At 39.9% G+C, this 20,777-nt stretch overlaps 1 protein-coding gene across 1 annotated transcript in view; it reads right to left on the bottom strand.

Moving 5' to 3' along the window:
- stk26 (serine/threonine protein kinase 26) overlaps positions 1 to 20,777 on the bottom strand; it is a 33,141-nt gene that overhangs the window by 2,894 nt on the left and 9,470 nt on the right. Inside the window, exons 2-8 of the mRNA XM_040141129.1 lie at positions 10,815 to 10,883; positions 10,354 to 10,515; positions 10,076 to 10,132; positions 9,308 to 9,416; positions 7,138 to 7,295; positions 2,445 to 2,630; positions 581 to 723 (exon numbers count right to left, since the gene is read on the bottom strand). Coding sequence (XP_039997063.1) covers positions 581 to 723; positions 2,445 to 2,630; positions 7,138 to 7,295; positions 9,308 to 9,416; positions 10,076 to 10,132; positions 10,354 to 10,515; positions 10,815 to 10,883 — 884 coding nt within the window. The remainder of the gene's footprint in view (positions 1 to 580; positions 724 to 2,444; positions 2,631 to 7,137; positions 7,296 to 9,307; positions 9,417 to 10,075; positions 10,133 to 10,353; positions 10,516 to 10,814; positions 10,884 to 20,777) is intronic.

Genomic DNA, 20,777 nt, shown 5'->3' with positions numbered 1-20,777 from the left:
AATTCACTTACAATGATCAATGCTGTGTCTGTAATAATACTGTATGACAGATATATATTCATATTTTTAGGATGTATTTCCCAAGACTGGGCGGCATTACCGAAAATAATGTGAGAATAAGTCACGCAGCTGAGTCAGCTACTACTTTTACTTGCATATACATTTATACATTTATCTTTTAAGTCATGCAAAGGACTTGCGTGGCTTAACATATGCCTGGTTTATTTGATTTTATGCTGTACATAGAGTGCACACATCCTGGTGCTATTTTCTGCATTTCTAACATTTCAAACAGTCAAAACTGCAACACGTCCTCATAAAATCGACTTGGTGACTCTGAATGTGTCGGAAAGCAGCAACACCAACACCTCACTCTCTCCCTTCTTGCTGAAAGTTTGTCCTACTCTTAAATAGGAGTATTTCCAGTCCCAGGATAATTTTCAGGAAGATTCCTGAATTTTTCAGGACGCTTGTTAAATACAGGCCCTGACCTTTGCTCTCACCAGTTAAAACCAAACAAACAAAAGTGAATCAGCGTCTGAAATTGAAGTTATTGCCGCAACAGAAGTGACCAAATTACCTGTCGGAGTCCTCAGAGCTGCTGTCGCTGTGCCCCTCCTCCTTCCACCTCCTGTACCTGTCGATCAGCTCACTGAGGTAGGACGTCTTCTTACAGTGTTTGACGATGAACTTGTGTTTGAGGAGCTCCTTGGCTGTGGGACGCTGCATGAAGAGAGAGCACGGAGACAGAATTTACTGGCTTTGGTCGACCAACTTCGCTCTGGGTTGGCCCAGAGAAGAGTTAAAGATGAATCAAAAAAATTAAAAATTAGAAAGAGAGCAGTCCCAGTGCAGTGCTTGATGGCAGTTGTCATGACAAAAAGGTGAAAAAGTTCATCATTTGTCAGGTTCAGAAATTTTACTCATCTTTAAACTGTTGCTCGCATTGTTGACGCATGGAGGAGAAACAGAAAATAAGAAAGGAGAAAGGAGGGGGAGCTGCTGGTCCACCAGGGGGCAGCAACCACAATCTCACAGTAAAGTGAAGCTGGCTCAGAAACGACCGACATGAAAAAACATGTATTTGACCTCGAACCACCTCACCCTAAAAATCGACATAAAACCTGCAGAAGGTAGGTCGTCCGCAGCCCTGCATTAAGTTTACAAAAGGCCTAACAGGATGAATAACAGCAGAAAAATCTAATTAAAAACCTAGTTTGAAGAGTCAAAACAAGTCAGTAGTGAAGAAAATCTATATTTTTTCTTGTATTATGCATCAAAATCCTGCCCCTTATACTTTTTGTATACTGGTAAGAGTTTGGTAGTTGGTGTTTTCTTATCATTTTTTACTTCATTCACACAAATAAAAAACTGTAACCCCTAAGAAGAACCGTTCATCTTTTAACAAATAAGCATCATGTGCTGATTGTTTAGAAGTCCAACTATGAAACCAATGCCCCAGTGTGAACGATACTCTATTAGGAGTCAAAGTGAATCAAAATTAAACTTAAATAAAAAGTTAAACTGGATCATCAGTAAGACGTACTTGAAATAACTAGTTTCGCAGTAAAATGTCCCCGGAACCCGATTCTGTATGACATTATTAGATTGTTATTAGTGATGCATCGGTGTGTGAGCGGCATTTCACTGCTGTAGCTGCTCGACGTGGAGCTAGTTTTAACTGCATTAATATAGGGGTCTGGCCCGTTCTAAAGGGTCACAAGTTAAATCTGGGGGGTCTTGAGATAATTAATGGGAGAAAAAAAAAGTAGTTCTGCTACAAAAAATGTCTATTTATTATTTGAAATATTGAATAATTTTACCTCTTTGGACCTGTAACAATTATTTAAATGAACCCATCTGAGTTTAGAGAAAGGCCATGTCTCTTTGGTAGAACCGCTAACAAATCTCAGACATCGGAGACATGACAAAGGGGTCCACAAACAGACAGGGATTTATTGTAAAGGCTCACAAGCAGAAAAAAGGTTGAGAACCAGTGGTTTAATCTTTGACGATAGATTGTGTTTTACAAACGTTTGTATTTTGGGTGTAAAACCGCTATCTGAAAAGTGACCTGGTAACTATAGCTGTCAGACAAATGTGGTGGAGTAGAAGAATAAAGTAAGAATAATGAAAATGGAAACACTAGAGTCAAGTACAAGTACCTTAAAAATGTACCCAGTACAGTACCAACTACTTTCCACCACTGTGTAAAGCACATGAGCTTTATTTGCTTTTGATTTTCAACTATTTAAACAAGGATAACAGCATATTAAAAATTATCTTTCTTAAATACCTTTGGTCTGTACTTTATACAGAGCTCCTGACCAGCAGCAAACAGACAAACAAAGGACTAAGAACTTAAAAAACCGAGAAATAATGGCTCATTTGACTGAATTTCGATTGCACGCATGTCAGTCTTTGTGCGTGTGTGTGTGCCTTACGAAGGCAGGGTCCTTGTTGAGACAGGCCTCGGTGAACTCTTTGAAGCTCTTGGAGAAATCTCCGGTCAGCGTCGGTGGTGGAGATTTGGGGATGTGGAAGAGCACTCGCATCGGATGCATGTCGGAGTTCGGAGGTTCGCCCTTGGCGAGCTCGATGGCTGTGATGCCGAGTGACCAAATGTCGGCCTGGAGAGACCCACACAGTCAGAACAAAACACACACACACACACGTAGGTGTTAAGACATTTGGCACCCACTTAGAAATTAGACAATTACGTGGGTTACTACCGACAGTAAGCCATCAAACTCCTTGACAATAAATCAAAGGGTCAAAATTCTCGTACGCAGGAGTTTCCCACAGTGTTTTATTCCCAAGGAAATGATTGCTTCCAAGTATGAATTTTATTTGGGAATTTTATTTTCGGTCTGTAATATTTTGTACAGTTTCTGTGGAGACAGGAGTCCAATCCCACCATTACAACAGGGAGAGATTTCTTGAATTGGTGCAACTTTGGGCATTTTATCAAGCGAGCTAGCTGCTGTGAAACCCTAAGGAGCCCCCTAGGATCAGCTGAGAGTAAACAAGCAGCCTTATGTAAATGCGCGCGCACGGTTTCGCAATCAAAACTCCTGGCAATCAAAACCGTTTTTTGTTTTTTTTTCTCTCAGCTGCCCCTGGGGGTGCTCCGTAAAATCCAAACCGACGACAGCTGCAGCTCGTGAAAAGGCAAACTAGGCTACAAACTTTTTATGGACTTTAAAACCTACCGTACAGGGGGTTGAGTGTTCAATTCTCCAAAGACAGATTTTATGTGGAGTCTGAACAGTGTTGTGCAGTTGTAGCAGGTCTTTATCCTGCTGCTGTTAGTTAAACCGGGACAAAGTGGCAGCTTTTTAATTCAAGTCTGTTGTAGGGTAGAAAATGACCAATCTGTCAGTTGGGTTGAAAATCCAATACAATTTCCCATGGCGATGTCTTCTGTTGTCAGACCAATAGTATTAACCCCAGAGATAATCAGTTAACCATCACATATGCCAAATGTGAGAGGCAGCCGGCAAATGCTCTGCCTTTCTGCTTAACATATAACTTAAACAATGAATCAGTCACCCAAATGGGTAATTAATTTCCTTTACATAGACAGATTTTAACATGATTTTGTTACAGTTTGTTCGTTTATTTCCCTACATGTTAGGTATCAAGGTGACACAGCTGTTTATTCATGAAGGCAAACACACACACACACACACACACACACACTCAGGTGGCTTGGATGAGAGACGTGAGGCTGAGTTTTTTGATTGGACGATGTCTGTAACACCCACTAACCATATGTCAACCTGGTCAAGAACACACACACTCACGCACACACCTCCACACACACCTTGTACAGTCGTAGCAAAGCCGCTGAGGGTCACGTTACAGTCACCGTTGCTCAGTCACCGTCTGACTGTTAACTCCACCTGCTCCGTTACTTTTGCTCACTGAACATATGGCGGCTTGTGATCGAAGCACAGAAACACAAAACACAGACACACACACCACGTGTCTTCTTGATGGCTTCTATATACTGTGTCCTATGGCAAACTCAAACTTTCTGTAAGGGTGCCGCATGTGGCAGCTTCAAAACTTTACGCAGCCAAAACATAACGCCTATGGAACTTTTGCCTCTCATCCTATAAAAAGTGGGGGCAGGATCTAAAAATCTGCGAAGGTCTCATTTTTTGAGGGGGTTGTTTTGGTTAAAGGAGTAGTTTGACATTTTGGGAAACACGGCCATTCGATTTCTTCATGAGAGTTAGCTGAGAAGACCGATACAACTCTAATGGCTCGATGAGAAATATGAAGCTGGATCCAGGAACCGATTAGCTACTCTTAGCATTAGGACTGGAAACAGAGGGGAGACCGCTAGCCTTGCTGTGTCCAAAGGTCCCACAACCCCCGGTAAAACCAAGACTGATGTTTTTTCACTAAACGAACAGGTTATAACATTTTAATTTGCGAGTTTTAGAGCTGCTGGTAGGAGAAATTTTGTTAGAGCCAGGCTAGCTGTTTCCCTCTGTTTACAGTCTTAATGCTAAGCTAAACTAACTGCCTCCTGGTTCATACCTCACAGAAAGATTTGAAAGTGGCATCGATCTTCTCATCTCATTCTCAGCAAGAAAGTTACATTTCCCGAAATGTCAAATTATTCTTTTAAGGTTTATTTATGGTCACAGTTAATTGTTAAAGTTACCCTCAAAATATTCAATTGTGTCTACACAATCCCCGAATTTCCTCCGACTCTAACTTTTCCAAGTTCGAAACCAACTGGGAACTGTGTTGAGCTTTGAAATATCAAGTGAGATTAGAGAGTGCATCTTTAAAAGCTATTTTGGTTCAAGTCTCAGTCCCGTTTGATTTTCTTCTTTTTTATAATATTTAAAAATCAACACACTTCTGAATGGGAATTGTAAAAATCGTACATGACATTTCGTGCCTAAAGCTACATATTTGCTATGAGATCACACACACACAGTCCTTTGAATGCAACGTTGAGTCTTTTTTGTAAGCTTGTTTTGACTGATCAAGTTATGTCTGTTTACATAACTCTGTGTCTGCCAACGGTCTTCGGTATCCGAACAGGTCAGACTTTGTCTCCCTTCCCTTCAGGCTAGAGAAGACTGAAAAACATCTTCCTCAGAGTTTTAAAAAAATAAATAAATAAATAAAGAAAGCCTGAATAAAATATTCCACCTCACTTCAACATGCTGCCTTTATTATTGTCATCATTATGATGAAAATTTGAAACCACTACAAAAACCAAATCAGGCGTTTTACATCACGGGTTTTATACTTTTATCAGTACATTAAGTCAATAGTGAAAAATAATTAGGGTGCACCCATATTTTGGATTAGAGCATCAGGACAAATGTGGTTAAAATAACCTGTCAGATATTTTATTTTATAATTTGCCCTGTGTGAAGTCCTGCCTCGATCTTTCAACTGTCTGACCCAGAAAATCGTGACTAAAAAATTAGAATGAAACATACAGTATTGCGAAAAATCCACAGGACGCCAAGTTTAATCACACAATATTTTCCGGGCTTTTGAGGATTAAAAGTAATGTTGTGATTTCACAACACAAGCGCGCACGTTACTTGCACAATATGCACGGGCACACATATCCTTTAAAATACACAAGGATCTGAAAACTACACACACCAACTTGAATCAAACCACATAAAGAGACAAAGTACACGCACCCTAATACACGCCCACCAACAGCGAACCACCCACCCACACACAGTGTTTGGACTTCTATCTTTGTAGGGACACTCATTGACATTATGCATTCCGCAGCCCCTCACCGTAACCTTAACCTATCACAACTAAATGCCTAACCCCAACCCTCACTCTAACCTAACCCTAAACCTCATTCTCACTTCTCCTAAAATGTCCTCACTCCAATGGTTTAAAACTCAAACTGGTCCTGACAATGTACTGCCATACAAGTACATGCACACACACACACACACACACACACACACACACACACACACACACACACACACACACACACACACACAGACAGACAGACAGACAGACAGACAGACACAGATTTGTATGGAAACAAACAAAAAAAGGAAGGATAAGGGAATCTCCTCTAAAATGAAAACAACTGTACACTCACATCAGTACTGGAGATAACAACAAAAAATAACAAAACAAAAAAAACAAAAAGTTTATTCTGACTTTTCACGTTGCAAAACATAAAACAGGACAGTATGTTTGTTTCTATTACATGCAAATAAAACCAATAAGACTGGAAATAATGCAAACGACCTCAAAGCCAGAGACAACAACCAATTCATGTGGCTGAGGTTGTTAAGGCAATAGGCAAACAATGTGACCACAGCAATGGGGGAATCCCACAGCCATAAAATATATTTTTAAACCAGACGAGCCTCGCTGTTGGTGAAGCACTGCAGAACACTGAAGAGACTGGCTTATGCAGCACGCACACCCGCTCAATTCAAACAACCCATACGTTGACAAGACCAGGTCTGTATTTCTGTTTGTGTGTTTGTCTGAGAGATGGGTGGGTTTTAATTTAACAACACAAACAAGCTATTTAACATTTCGCCACCGCCCCAAAGCTACATCTGTAAAAGTAAAATACATGCAGTTGCCACTTTATTGGGTGACGTACAATCTAATGCAATCCAACACAACATCTCTGCCATAAAATCCACCTTAATGAAGCTTAGTGTTCAGTTATAGTCACAATAAAAGTCAAATTTACATTACAACAGTTGTGTTGTATTGTATTGCATTGGTTTCTACAGGTGTACCTAATACATTGTAAGTGCTGAGTGTAAGATTTAGAAATGGTAATGTGTTTGTCATGTGATTTGCACCTGGCCACGGGATATCGAGAGCCATCATCTTAAGGAGGACCTCTGGCTGTCAAGGAGGTCGCCATCGTGTTTTCCAGCACGCATGTGTAGAACGGGTCCGTTTATGCATACACTTTCGACTGTAGTATGAACAGAAGTGCGTACGTGTCCGCGGAAACCATGAACTGGTCTGAATAGCTGACAGTAACCCAACAAACCCTATTAAAACCTATTAAGTTGCAAATCTGAATTTCCCGTACCCTTAAGGGTACAAACGTGATCAAAGAGGGTCTGAGTGACTGCGGTATCGACTGACCTTGGAGTCGTAGGCGGACTGCTGGATGACCTCGGGAGCCATCCAGAATGGCGTCCCCACGAAGGTTTCCCTCTTGATCTGCGTGTCCGTCAGCTGACCGGCCACCCCGAAGTCCGCCAGCTTCACCTGACCGTGCTCTGACAGCAGCACGTTGGCAGCTACAGACGAATTATCGTCATTATTAACACTGATTCTGATTAATCAGGGTTTGCTTAATGTAACAATTTCTTTTTGTTTGGTAAATATACAAGGTTTTGTAAATATACATGATGTTCCATATTTCCCCATTTCCCATGAGTGTAAATAAAGTATAGATGAAATTTAAGTTGACAGAGACTGAGAAAGACAGAGGGAGAGAAAAAACACTTGGGATCTACATGAATCATGTGTGAGCCACAATTTCCATTGAAACCACTGAAGGTTTGCAGCTATGTACTCTGGATACATAATTAATCCCAAAGGGGAAACCGTAATTACAGAAACTAAAGGAAAGGAAAGGTGAGAACAAAATACAACAAAAGCCAAATGATATAAAATAACAAATAGAAAAAAACTAAAATAAAAGCTGAGCATGGCTCCTAAAAGTACGACCATGATCTTTAACTGTGATATTTACTAAATTTACGCCGCACAATGATAGTGCCTGGTTAAATACTGTAATTATTAGTGCAAATCAGTTGATGGTAATGTTATGTGCTGTGCAGTAAGGTGCAAGACAGTCCTTGGATATCAAAATAGAATAAACTGTACAGTGTGTACAGTTTATTTATACCCATAGGAAGAGGTGGAGAGACACAAGCAGTACATAGTGTGAAGATGCGGATTGTAATCTTGCTTTGGGCCCATTCATTATCGTTTCTCTCGGGTCAGATCCGTGGTATACCAGTGTCTGTTTTGACACTATAACTCGTAGGTGCCAGGCGTCAGAAATTACACACATCCTGACCTTAAATGTAGGAGTCGGAATCTCCTTCATGACGGGAAGAATAGGGGAGCAGCCGGTGAGTAGGTGATGCTCAGGAAACCTTCAATTTTAACATGTCAAAGTCAACTTAGAAGTCGCACGAGGCGCTACTCAGCCTGTGAAAACAGGTGTATAATGTCCCCTGTAGCTTTGAAGGGGCTTTACTAAATTACTAGAAGTGAAATCACTCTATAGATTATAACTTTTTTAACAGAAAGCCAGTGTTACAAACTGGAGGACATGGGCATTTACCTGTCAAGGAGAATGCTATTGAGTTTTATAGTGGGAAGTGGAGGTCTGGACGGGTCCAAAAATTTTGAACACAATCCAAAACAGACCAGTGGGAAACCTACTCGAACTAGACGTGCGTAAATAAAATTTCAAAAAACATGAGACCCGATCCAAGGGGGGAAAACAGGCAGAGCCAGACCCAACCCAAACAGACCCCAAGGATAATAAGACCCGATCCTTCATGTGGTCGACCCTAACAGATCCTAACTGAGAGAGAGAACACCAAGTCTGCCAGCAGCATGATGCGTTATCATTTAATTCAATCGACTAACAAGCAGTCGTGGTGGAGAAGAGCAGCAAAATCATAATAATAATGTCCAATGTGAAGTCATAGAAACTAAAATAATTTGTTTATGTGCTTCAAAGACAAATTTTCTTAAATAACAAAGTCTTATTTCCGCCCCCTGCATCAACAATAAAACATAGTGAGCCAACTTGGCGATAGATGGACTAAAGGATATGTTGAAACCTGTTTAATATCTGTGACTCAAATGCCAAAAAAATCGTCATTTAACAGAATAAATTTTGTAGGCTACTGATTCTCCTAAAATGAGCTGAATGAGCTGTGAAATTCACAGTTCTCATTCTCCCTCTCGCCTCAAAACACAACTCGGTACCTCGCACGATTGGGTCCATTTGGATCTGCTCAGGTATTGGACATATTGACACACAGACCCGAGACCCTACGTGACCAGACCCCGCCTGCCTCGGGTCTTGCGTTGGGCCTCGCTTCCTCAGAACCGAGCGGACCTCTCCAGTGGGAGGTGTAGGATCCAGGGTTGTGTAGAGGGAAGACTCATTTTAAGGGAGGATCTCTCAGCCTCCAGTGATTCTAACACTATTTTAAGCAAGGCGGTTAAAGCGGGCAGGGGGTCGGGCTGATCAAGAGGCTGTAGCGTTCAATCCCATTCGTACCTTTGATGTCTCTGTGGATCTTCTTCTCAGAGTGCAGGTAGTCGAGCCCCTTCAGGATCTCCTTCAGCATGGTGGCAATCTGAGACTCATCAAACGGACCTGCCCGCAGCTGCGCACACACAAAAAGTAATGACACAGATATAAAACACTCACTGATATGCCGGGGGCTGTGCGCAGGAACTCAAACACACCCTGTTCTGCTTCATTTAAAACAAGACCACACTCAGAAACTGAGGTAACCAAGGACACCACAGGATCAGAAGCACTGCAGTATATTCTTAGATTCACTTTACTCATATCCATTTCAAACTTAATTATTATTTTCCCTGACTACTGCTTTATGGACCCATCCATTTCCATTGTGATCTGGTTTTTTAGATAAAGAAATCAATTTTATTCTGTATTATTTTTTTTTTTTTGGGTTTATTTGGACACAACTGTGCTTTATCATAATCGAAAATCCACCGAACATAGAAGAGTAGTACAGTCTCATCCAAAATGTTTCCAGAGGGTGGCGCTAAAGCAGCCATTTAGAATTTCAGAAGGTTGCATTTTTTGAGAAAAAAAAAAACCTAAATCTTTCAGATTTCAGCCTATCAATGACTTATGAACAAATGCTAAAACTTATCAATCCATGAGTAAATTGCATGACTTAAGCCCAGTGCTTTCTTGCTGCTTGCAGCTTTAAAACTTTTGGCATCTTATTTTCTCAGTAAAAAGAAATAAAGTAAGGTTACTTCACTGAATCAAATCAGTAAAAACACTCACCAAGTCCAGCGCTGAACCCCCACCAAGATACTCCATGATGATCCATAGTTTACTGCCCTGAAAGAAAGAGAATTCGTTCTATAAATTGAAAGAAAATGCAACGGAGGTAACAGATCTTTTTTTTGCCATGAACACTGAAATTAAAGGTCTTTTTTTATCTTTAAATGATGGGTCAACTGTGGAGATTTTGACCACTAGTAGGGAAATGGAGCAATGTTTGTAATTTCAGTATCCGCTTGACAGAATGAAACAGAATGAAAATATGGAGTCTGTCTTACCTTCAGGTAGGAGCCGTAGTACTTGGTGATATAAGGACTGTCGCACTGACTGAGAACTGTGATCTCCTGCTGGATATCTTCGATCTCGTCCTCAGCCTCTTCCAGATCAATGGTCTTTATGGCGACAACACTCTGAGTACGATTATCGATACCTTTAAACACCTGGTGGAGGAGCAGGAGGAGTGCAAAAGGGAAGTCGGGGGGGGGGGGGTTAGAAAAGAGTTGAGACATAGATAGATGGTCAAAAGGAGACAGGAAAGACAGAAGATGATAAAAAAGTAACAGGAAAAAAGACAAAAAGTGAAAAAACAACATGAGGAAATAAAAAGAGAAGGGAAAGGAAAGAAATCAAGATGAGAAAAAAAGGAGAAAATGTTTCATTGACATCAGTGAATACAGTAATAGATAACAATAAACTAGGAATGATAATAAAATAAAATGTGAGAAAAATTACACCACACCTCTCCAAAGGATCCCTTTCCAATGCGATCCAATTTAGTGAACAACTCCTCTGGATCAATCTGAGTACTCTGAGAAAAGAGGGGAGACAAGAAAAGACAAAGAGAACAGTTATTAATAGTAGTAAAATTTAAAAACTGTCTTTGACTGAGTCCGAAATCTATTCTTATACTGTATTTTATTTCACATACACCCACTGGATCTTATTTTGAGAGCATAAACCCTACATACTGCACATACAAAGACCACAAAAGTATAGTCAAGGTTCTACAGCAATGATAAGTGTTTCCATCACATTCCCAGCGACTGTGACTCTTACTTTCTCACACACAAGGCTTTGCAACACGACGGCCATGTCACCACAGAGCTACACAAAACCACACGCACGCGCGCGCACACACACACGCACACACACAGACACAAAACCCATAAAACGCAGAAGGAAGCAAGCATGACAGTTAAAGATAACAGGAACTGAACACACAGCTGCCTGACCCCACACACACAAACCATACTTATCTCTGAGGGCTTACATTCATTTCCTAAACTCTACACTCTGTCTCTGCTGCTGCTGCTGTAAAACTCGATAGGCAGCAACTTTACGGGAATAAACGTCACCACGAGGAGCTCATGAATATAATTTTTTCCACTTTGTGCTTTTTAAAACTAACAACATATTAAGTCATGTTTTCATTCGTGTTTATGCTTCGTCCTGAGGGTAGCACCAGAAAATAGGCCACGAGATCATTCAAATCAAAAGTGCTCTTCCTCTGGGGAGCCCGAATGTGCTCAGCTAACATTTGATTTCTTGTGCGGATATGTACATTTTGGTTTTACCGGGGGAAAAGGTTAAGGAATCACCGAAAGTACAAGGATTTATCACCCGGGGATCGTGACTATCCACAGCAAATGTCACAAATACCTAGCACTTTGTTTTCAGGATAAAGTACCTGGACCAAAGAAGCTAAAAGCAGCTAAAATGACCTACGATGTCCAGAAACTAGGATTAGCTAATCCAATAGGGATTATTTAAAAGTAATTAATGTTGGTCTACAAGCATGTTAATAACGCTCAGGTTCACAATGCATGAGTGCAACTTTCAAACCCCACAAGCTGCTTCATAGTCCTATCATCTATAGTCTTAACTTTTTAAAAAGGTGAGAGTTTTAGCTGTGACTGATGATTTTATCAGCTGTAGCTACTTCACATCAACTCTGTGAGTAAACCGAACTGAAAAATGCAGCTTGACTTTCATCACGGAAACAGACTCGACTGCCATTTTGTTCACCACTTCAACGGCAATCAGCTGTTTCGTTCTGTCGTAACTATTCATGTGAATCTGTCCTGCCTACGTCATTTTCTGCCGATTCTGAGTTTCTTTATCTTGGTCTGTTGGTTGAACGAGACCAGAGATTTGAAGACGACAGGGAAACTGCGTTGAACATTTTTCACCTTATTCTTATGTTTATAGAGTAATCGAGCTCTACCTTGGTATATGTCTTTGATACCACCAACAGAAGCCTGGAGTTCACTTCATAGGAAATAATTATAATTTAAATTGCAATATTGGTAAGTTATTTATCAATATTCAGCGTATGTTAATATAGAAATCATTGTAGTGCTGCAGCTTAAGATGATTAATCATTTTATCTGTAAAATGTCAGAAAATAGTGAAAAAAAATGCCAATTATTATTCCAACAGCCCAAGTTGGAGTTTTGTCTGTCTCACGGTCCAAAACCCAAAGATGCTCAGTTAACTGACATTTGATAAACTAAACAACAGACACACACGTCCGGTTTATAACTGCAGCAAAGTAGCTCCCCTCCTGGTCAGTATGAACTGTAGAGAGTGTTTTTCAAGTGCTGCCATCATGGCCTCAACAAGCACTTGTTATGCAAGTCAGAGCAACGCACACACACACACACACACACACACACACACACACACACACACACACACACACACACACACACACACACACACACGCACGCACGCACGCACGCGCGCACGCACGCAGAGAGAGAGAGAGAGAGGGTGTGACACGCTCACATTTGTACTTAAACTCCCAAAAACTGTTTGGAAACACATTTTAAAAAAAACAAAAAAAAAAACAAAAAACACACCCAAAGTGGTGTAGGATATTTCTATGATGCTGGTTGAGCTTCCTCTCTGAACTAAAAAAAGGAACAGTCACAACACACACACACACACACACACACACACACACACACACACACACACAGCCCACAATGTTGCCACACCCTGACAACAGTGGTTACTGTCTAATGATACTTTTAGCTTGCTGCAGAGAGAAGAAGAGAAGACAGATTGGAAGAAGCAAATATAAGAGATGGTGAATACACAGAGGAGAAAATACAAGTCGATAACACCGGGGTCCCCGTGTAACTCACAATAAAATAATATAAAAGCTGGTTCATGACAACGCCAGCATCACTACACACAGTATATTAAATCAAACATCACCTGAAGAAAAAAAAACAAAAACATACCTTTAAAATGATTTAAAGGTACTAAGTGTGCTTTTAGTTTTATAGCGTTTTATACAGCTGAACAAAGTTTATAGAGTCCTGGTATTTTTACACACACACACACACACACACACACACACACACACACACACACACACACACACACACACACACACACACACACACACACACCATTTAAATGCCATTAAGCATCAAAGGGCCCAACAGATCCTTTCCAGGGTTAAAACAGAGTTTGAATTGAACCTATTAGTGTAGGGTTGTGCCGGGAGCATATTGTTGTACTGGAGTGTTGCTGCACTCGAAAAAGCCCCTCTCTCTTTTCTGTCTGTGTCTACACTGCCAACTATCAAAATGGAGCAAAAAAAAAGAAAAAAAAAAAAAAAAAAGTAATGTTTACTTTAAACCACCAATACCTGGTGTCAGTTTATCAATAACGTATCCAGAATAAGACATTATACTAGTAAAGTGGGTTAAAAGCATGAAGTACATTGGGTGGAGTATTGTTTGAAGTGTTTCAATATGTGAATTTGCAATGTTTTATTTTTGGACTTTTTTGTGAACCATAATTAGTGCCCTGCCCACACGGACTTAAAAGACATCCAAAAAATACTGTTGCAGTAGCGAAGCATTTGAACTTCTCACAGTGATAACACGGCAAACAAAACCTCCACTCCCTGGCTCAGGGAGGTTTTTATAACATCCCAATCCAGAGCTGAATGACATGTCACCAAAAATAGCCCATAAATAAAGCGTACAACGAGCAATAAAACGTAACTTTGTCTCAAGCTTCCACCTAAATGGAGGGAGACCATTAAACCCACAGTACCTCTTTCAATAGCTTATGTGCCTGAATGCAACTGTGCAAAAACGGAGCTTTGACTTATGGTTAAACTCCCCGTCACATGCATGAGGCGCTGCACTATAGTTATTTTTAGCCATGCTAGTAGGCTATAGGGATTGCATTGTCAGTCCACTACTTGGGTTCAGACTGAAATATAAACTGTTGGATGCGTCGCCATCAAAATTTTCCACGGACACTGTTGCACGTCCCAAGAGGGTGAACCCCTCCCGCCCAGGGGGTGACTGTATTTCATGCGCGGTGTCCGAATTCCGAGTGAGTAAATTCATCCACTATAATCGGGCCCCTCAAAAAAAACTGTTTTTCATAGGAATGAAAAAAGTAGTTTCCACAACATTTACACTATCTTCTGCTAACAATAAAACAGTAAAAGACAACAATAAAACTAATAAATTTAAAACCAAAACTAAATATAAATAAATAATAATAAATATAAATATAAAACTCAACTTTTCCCTAGAGCTCCCAATTGCATCAGTGTTCAACTTCACCTGTTCTGGTGTAACAGGCCTCTGTGTGGGTGTGTACTTGATGGACATCTCCCTTAATCTCCAGATAGATTTTTTTACAACTGTTAATTACAGTTCATCATGTTGTACTTCTTTGTCCTTCCTGTAAGTACGTGAAGTTTAGTGACATTGTGCAATTCCCAGCATAGTTCGCCAATCTTCAACCTGAGCAGAGGTCTACTCTGACACAGCCGTTTAAAATACCTGGGCGGGTGTACGTGGAAGATCTTGTCCCAGTTCTCTGTGTGTATCAATCATTGAAGTCATTTACAAAGCAAAAAATGCCAAATATTCTCTGGTTTCAGCCTCTCAAAAGTGAGGATTGTTTTCAATTTTCCTGTTGTAGAACGGCAAATAAAGATCATTTTTTATTGTTGATTAATCCGTCCCGTTTTTTTTTTTCCCAATGAAACGATGGATCATTTAGTCCATAAAACCTCCAAACATAAGGTGACACCATCACATGTTGTTTTGTCCAGCTACCCAAGTCCAAAAGCCCAAAAATCTCCAATTTAGTGCAAGACAAGGAAAAAAAAAGCAAGTTCTCAGATTTGAAGACCTAAAATCTATCAAACTATTGGCATTTTTGCTTTAAGAAAATGACCTAAACGATTAATCAATAATCAAAATTGTTTTCTATAGATTGACTAATCAAATAATCGACTAATCATTGCAGCCATGCTATGTTCCATATCATTGTTATTCGAAAATCATTGGGTTTTGGACTTCTGACCAGACAAAACAAAGACTGTGAAGATTAGGGCTGCAGCTAACGATTATTTTCATTATCGATTAATCTTTTGTTCGATGTCAGAAAAAAACGCCTGTCATAACTTCCCCGATCCCAAGGTGATGCCATCACAAGTCCAAAACCCAAATATATTCAATCAACAATGATATAAAAACAGCGGAATGCAGCCAGTCCTCACACTGGAGAAGCAAGAACAGGAGTTTGGTCTTTTTGCCTGAAAAAAAAAAAAAAAAAATGACTGAAACAATTAATCAACTATCAAAATTGTTGTGGAGTAAGTGTCTGTCAAATACCTATTAAACAATGAAATCAACCAACTGTTGGAGACCTAGTGAAGATGTCGCTTTAGGCTCTCGTAATACGTGACTGGGCATTTTCTAGTATTTTCTGACATTTTATAGACCAAAAAATTAACAGATTAATCAAAAAAAAAAAAAAAAAAAAAAAAAAAAAAAAAGAAAAATCCGCAAAAAAGTATGAAATATAGTATCAAAGTAAAGCAGTATGTTACCGAAGAATAATTAAACAAAACCCTCAACAAGAAAGAATTCTGTGCTGTTGAAATTTGGCACAATATTGACCTGAAGTCTCAAAAAACGACAGATCACATGATGATGTGGCATCGATACTTTCTGTGTGCCCGGAGGGAATGGACAAGAGACCAAAGGACTCTTGTCTCTCCCTCTCCCTTATCCTCTTATCATAGTAAAGACAACATCTTTAGCTCGAACAAGCAATTAATCATTAAAGACAAAAATCGTTAGACGTATTGATAATGATAATACTCATTGGTTGCAGCCTCACAGTTCTCCTGTGATGAACTAGTACTACTTTACTCGATTTGTGTTAATGACTTAACACATGGAAAAAAAATACAGCAATTTAATTAAACAAAACTTTAAAACAAAGGGGACCATATAAACTAAAGCAATTAAGGTCTTAAACCAAATTTTGACACACAATCTACATTGTGGAAATTAAGTAATCACAACACGGGCACTTATGCTATACTTGTATTTATTTGACGGAACTGAATCGCCAAGAACCGAAATGAACTGAATCGTGTAAAGAGTTTCTGAAGCAAAACCGGGACGTCAGTGCCAATGTCAGGCCTCGTTTCACTAACAACACAGGGACATTCTAGCAGATTCAGTCACCTGTCTTGTGAAAATAAATATCGAGGCATCGGAGGCCTAATTTGAATTCCTTCACTGGCCAGAACAGGGGAAAGTTTTGAGTTTACAGCACGATAAATAACAGAAAAACACACAGAAAATAAACAAACATCACAGACTGCACTTGCAAGAGGGACAATACACATCCGAGGGGCCAAACTTTGACCTTACTGTCTCAGCATGGTGAAAGAACAACAGTTGGAAGAGAGAAGGAAGTTAAACATTCAACGCTGGCTCAAACATTACAGTCCATGTGGGCTGTTCTATTTCTGTAGATAAATTCTGGATTTCTACAAGACTGGGATATACGGAAAGATCATCTAAAACTACCCTCTTCCGCAGTCAAAATCAGCTCCGGGTAATGTTTCACTGCAGGGCGAGTAATCTTTAAGCAACTGTTGGTTAGACACACAGTCTGGGAATTTTAATTTTGACTTATCTGTAACAGGCATTCAAGGAGAATTACACAATGCAAACAAACCCACTTTCCACGGCTAAAAAAGGTGTTTCATGTTAATGATTAACCGAAAAACATAATGTCAAAAGTGTGTGTCTATCATTCTGATAAATCCCTTCCCGTAAATCTCCCATCTTAAATTATGGCGCCTCTAAGGAAGAACATTGGAAAATTGGACTACCAATTAGTTCTATAAGCACAGCAAACATCCTCCGGTGCTGCTTTATGCAGGGAGTTAATTTAGTTTACGATATGCAAGTACAGTATACATCAAAACTGAGTACAGTGTGTGCAATATCACTAAAATGTTATGATTCAAAATTGTACCAATCTCACAATAATTGTATTATTTTTGGCTGGACCACAACAGGAGGGCCGGCGAATGTCCGTGAGCGAGTGATAAAGTTACGCCACTGGTCGGCCGGCCGAGTGTACGGAGTTTCCTCATTGGCCGTTGCTCTTTCAGTTTCTACTGCGTCATCAGGGGGGGCGTTTACAGGCAGGTGTTGCCAACTTAGCGCCTTCGTCGCCGGATTCTCACACCCTTTTAGCAGCGATTTTTCACAAAAGCGCCTAGCAACAAATCTAGCGACTTCTTAGGACAAACCGAAGCTACTTTCCGCGGAAGACGTCTGCCAGTGTTCAGCTGACCGCACTGCAGCTGCCTAGATGTGAATGAGCTTCTGTCTGTCTCTCTGAGTGATCATTTTACAGGTAAATACAGCCGAAATCACAGCACAGACGTCGTCCTTAGCTTATGCGTCTGGCGATTTTGTCAGACGACGTCACGGTTTTAAAAATCAGGAATTCAGCAGTGCAGAGCAGCAGCTTGGAAATGGCTTGGAAGCGACTGCTGGTTAACGCGTCGTCTTAATGGGCTGCGTTTCAGGCACTATTCCATACTTGTTCCCTTGTCTGACAACAAAAACAGAAAAACATGTAAATGAGAACAGCTTGGGAATTCAGTTATTCAATACTGTACATGTCTGCACAGAGAGTAAGAGGGATTTCCAGCCATTGCTAGACTTTGATATGGTATCGTTTAAGCTGAAGTGTAAGGTATTTGATTGAAAATACAGGCCCCAAAGTACAACCTCAATGCAACAAAAGTGATTTCCAATTAAGGCTAAATGCATGACCAAGGTTATAAAAAGAAACTGAGCACCACAGTTCTCAATTTTGGCCTGGGTTGTGTCAAATGCAACAGGGCTCCACACGCTAAGGAACTGCCCGGACAAGTAAGAAACCAGACTGTGAGACTTCATAAAGATAGAAGTGGGCACAAGAGCATCAGCGGGCTAAAGAACCTAGGCTAAAACACAGCTGCAGCAGGGGTTAGGAGGTGCAGGAGGAGTCATACTACCGCTAACAGAAGGCGCAGTGGCCGTCCTTGATCTCATTAATCTCACTAATAAAAGGGTGTACTGACTCTTGATGCAGCTGGTTCTTAAACACGGACCTTTCATTATAGTTCAAACGGTCAAAATTTCTGTTTTTCCAAATGAATTGGCTTCATTCTTCTTGGGCTTCGGCTAAAAACAAACACATTTATATTAAATGGTCGGGATTTGTAATTACTTCGTATTTTTGCGATACTGACCAGGGGTGTACTCATTTTTGTTGTATATGTTGTATATGGCATGTGTATTGATGAAAGCAGTGCTTAGGCTAAGGATTAATTTGATGAATATTTTCTTGATTAATCAATCAATTAAAGTCTTTAAAGTGTCAGAAAAAGGTTGAAAATACCTATCAAAATTTCCCACAGCCTAGGGTCTTAAATTACTTTGTTTTGTCTGACCAATATTCTAAAACCAAAATACTGAAAAGCAAAATTAAAAAATGCTAATATTTTGGACGATATTTTACTTGTTATCCCAATCTTTTAGCCATTTAATTGACATTAAAAAAAAAAAAAAATCTATGTCAGGTAGGACTGCTGTTTAAAATAGCCAGGCAGTGATAGTTAGCTCAGCAGATACTTTAGCTAGCTTAAAAGCCAGCAATGTCTAAACCAAAGCAAACAAAAAACATGTCTCTTAAACTTTCCTAAGACTAACGGAATGATATATATGAACAAAAGAAGCTCTACCACAGACCTGCTGAACGGGGACAAGGATAGAAAATACTGCCATCTGTTCATATGCCATAAATATAAGAACGCCAAAAATACAAATCAGGGTAACATTGTAAAACAGGAACTGGCATGATTTTGTATGAGTGAACTAACCACAGCTGGTCCTTGTTTCATTCTTTAAAAACAAACAAACAAACAAACAAACAAACACAAAAAAAGAAACAGCCTCGGCTCTATAAACTAACCATATGATTATTTTAAATCACATGAGACAGAATTTTCTGCTGGAATCGTTGCCTCACCAAGTTACATTAATAAAGCAGAAATCAGATTAGAGCTGCAACCAATAGCTGATTAATGGATTAGTTGATGGTGACTATTTTGATTTGTCAAATAATCTTTCAAGTCATTCTTTAAGCAAAACTGCCAAACGCCCGCTGGTTCCAGCTTCAGAAATGTGGGAGTATTTTTTGGGGTCTGGGCTGTTGGTTGGACAAAACAAGACATCTGAAGCCATCACTTCGGACCATGGGAACATTGCAATACGCTGTGTGTGTCACGAATGACCCTATGTTTTAATTCAAAACTTGTTCGAACTTGACTTTTGGAGAAGAGTGACAGCCCCACTTCTTATTAACGGCAGTGCAGCAGGTCAAGCAGATGGATATTTTGGGTTGGCGGAGGAAACGGTTTTTACCAGTCGGAAGCTACGGCGTGCGATTCTGCAGATGCATGCAGGTCGTTGAATAAAAAAAAAAACAACTTTGCATTAAAACCGTATTTAACGGTCACTTTATCATTGACAAAACATGTAATAGATTTTGTCATAGTTCTCATTTTCAAATGTTACTTTATTTAGTCCTAGTCTTGTTTTCATCATGAAAAATAGGTCGTCAACTAATATTTTTTTGTCATAGTTTTCATTGAGGAAATTAATCATATTAAAAAAAATTATTCGTAGAGCACTTTTCAAACCCCCAGTCAATTCGGCAAAATAAAACCAAAATAATAAAAGCTGACTAAAACTGAATGAAATTTCCTGAAAATAAAGTAAAAGCTCGGGATAGGCTCTCCGATAAAGGTGAGTTTTAAGAAGGCATTTAAAAGATGTCACTCACGCTGTCAAGTGAATTTACTGAATAAAATCAGGCCATTGATCTTCCTTTGGAGGATAAACTTCACTTGTATAGTCTCTTCAATGTTCCCAAGATACATTACAGCACTTTTTATAATCACATTAAACTGAGCTTAAAAAGAAACAGAAGATTGGAATGTTACAGAAGAGTAGTGGTAAAGGGAAAGAGACACACCAGAGTTTTACGGCCACAGGTCAAATGGTGATAAGGGAAACACTGGTGATAAGAGGTAGATTCGGGTCAAAGCTACACAGGTAGAAAGAGCAAACAGAGAGGCAGAGCTGGGTTTTAAAGGTCAGTGAACTCTGCCCTGTCTGTCCAACATGCAAACATTCAGCTGCCCAGGAAAACTTGGACAAGGCTTTGGAAACTCTGGGTACAAGTAATTGAGAGACAGAGAGAGCTCCATGTTTTTACTAACAAGTGGTGTCCAAAACATCCAAACAAAAAGGCTGTGTGTGTGTGTGTGTGTGTGTGTGTGTGTGTGCGT

The sequence above is a fragment of the Xiphias gladius genome, chromosome 12 (genome assembly GCF_016859285.1).
Source record: "Xiphias gladius isolate SHS-SW01 ecotype Sanya breed wild chromosome 12, ASM1685928v1, whole genome shotgun sequence".
Classification (NCBI taxonomy): domain Eukaryota; kingdom Metazoa; phylum Chordata; class Actinopteri; order Istiophoriformes; family Xiphiidae; genus Xiphias; species Xiphias gladius.
This window is presented reverse-complemented; position numbering and strand designations above follow the sequence as displayed.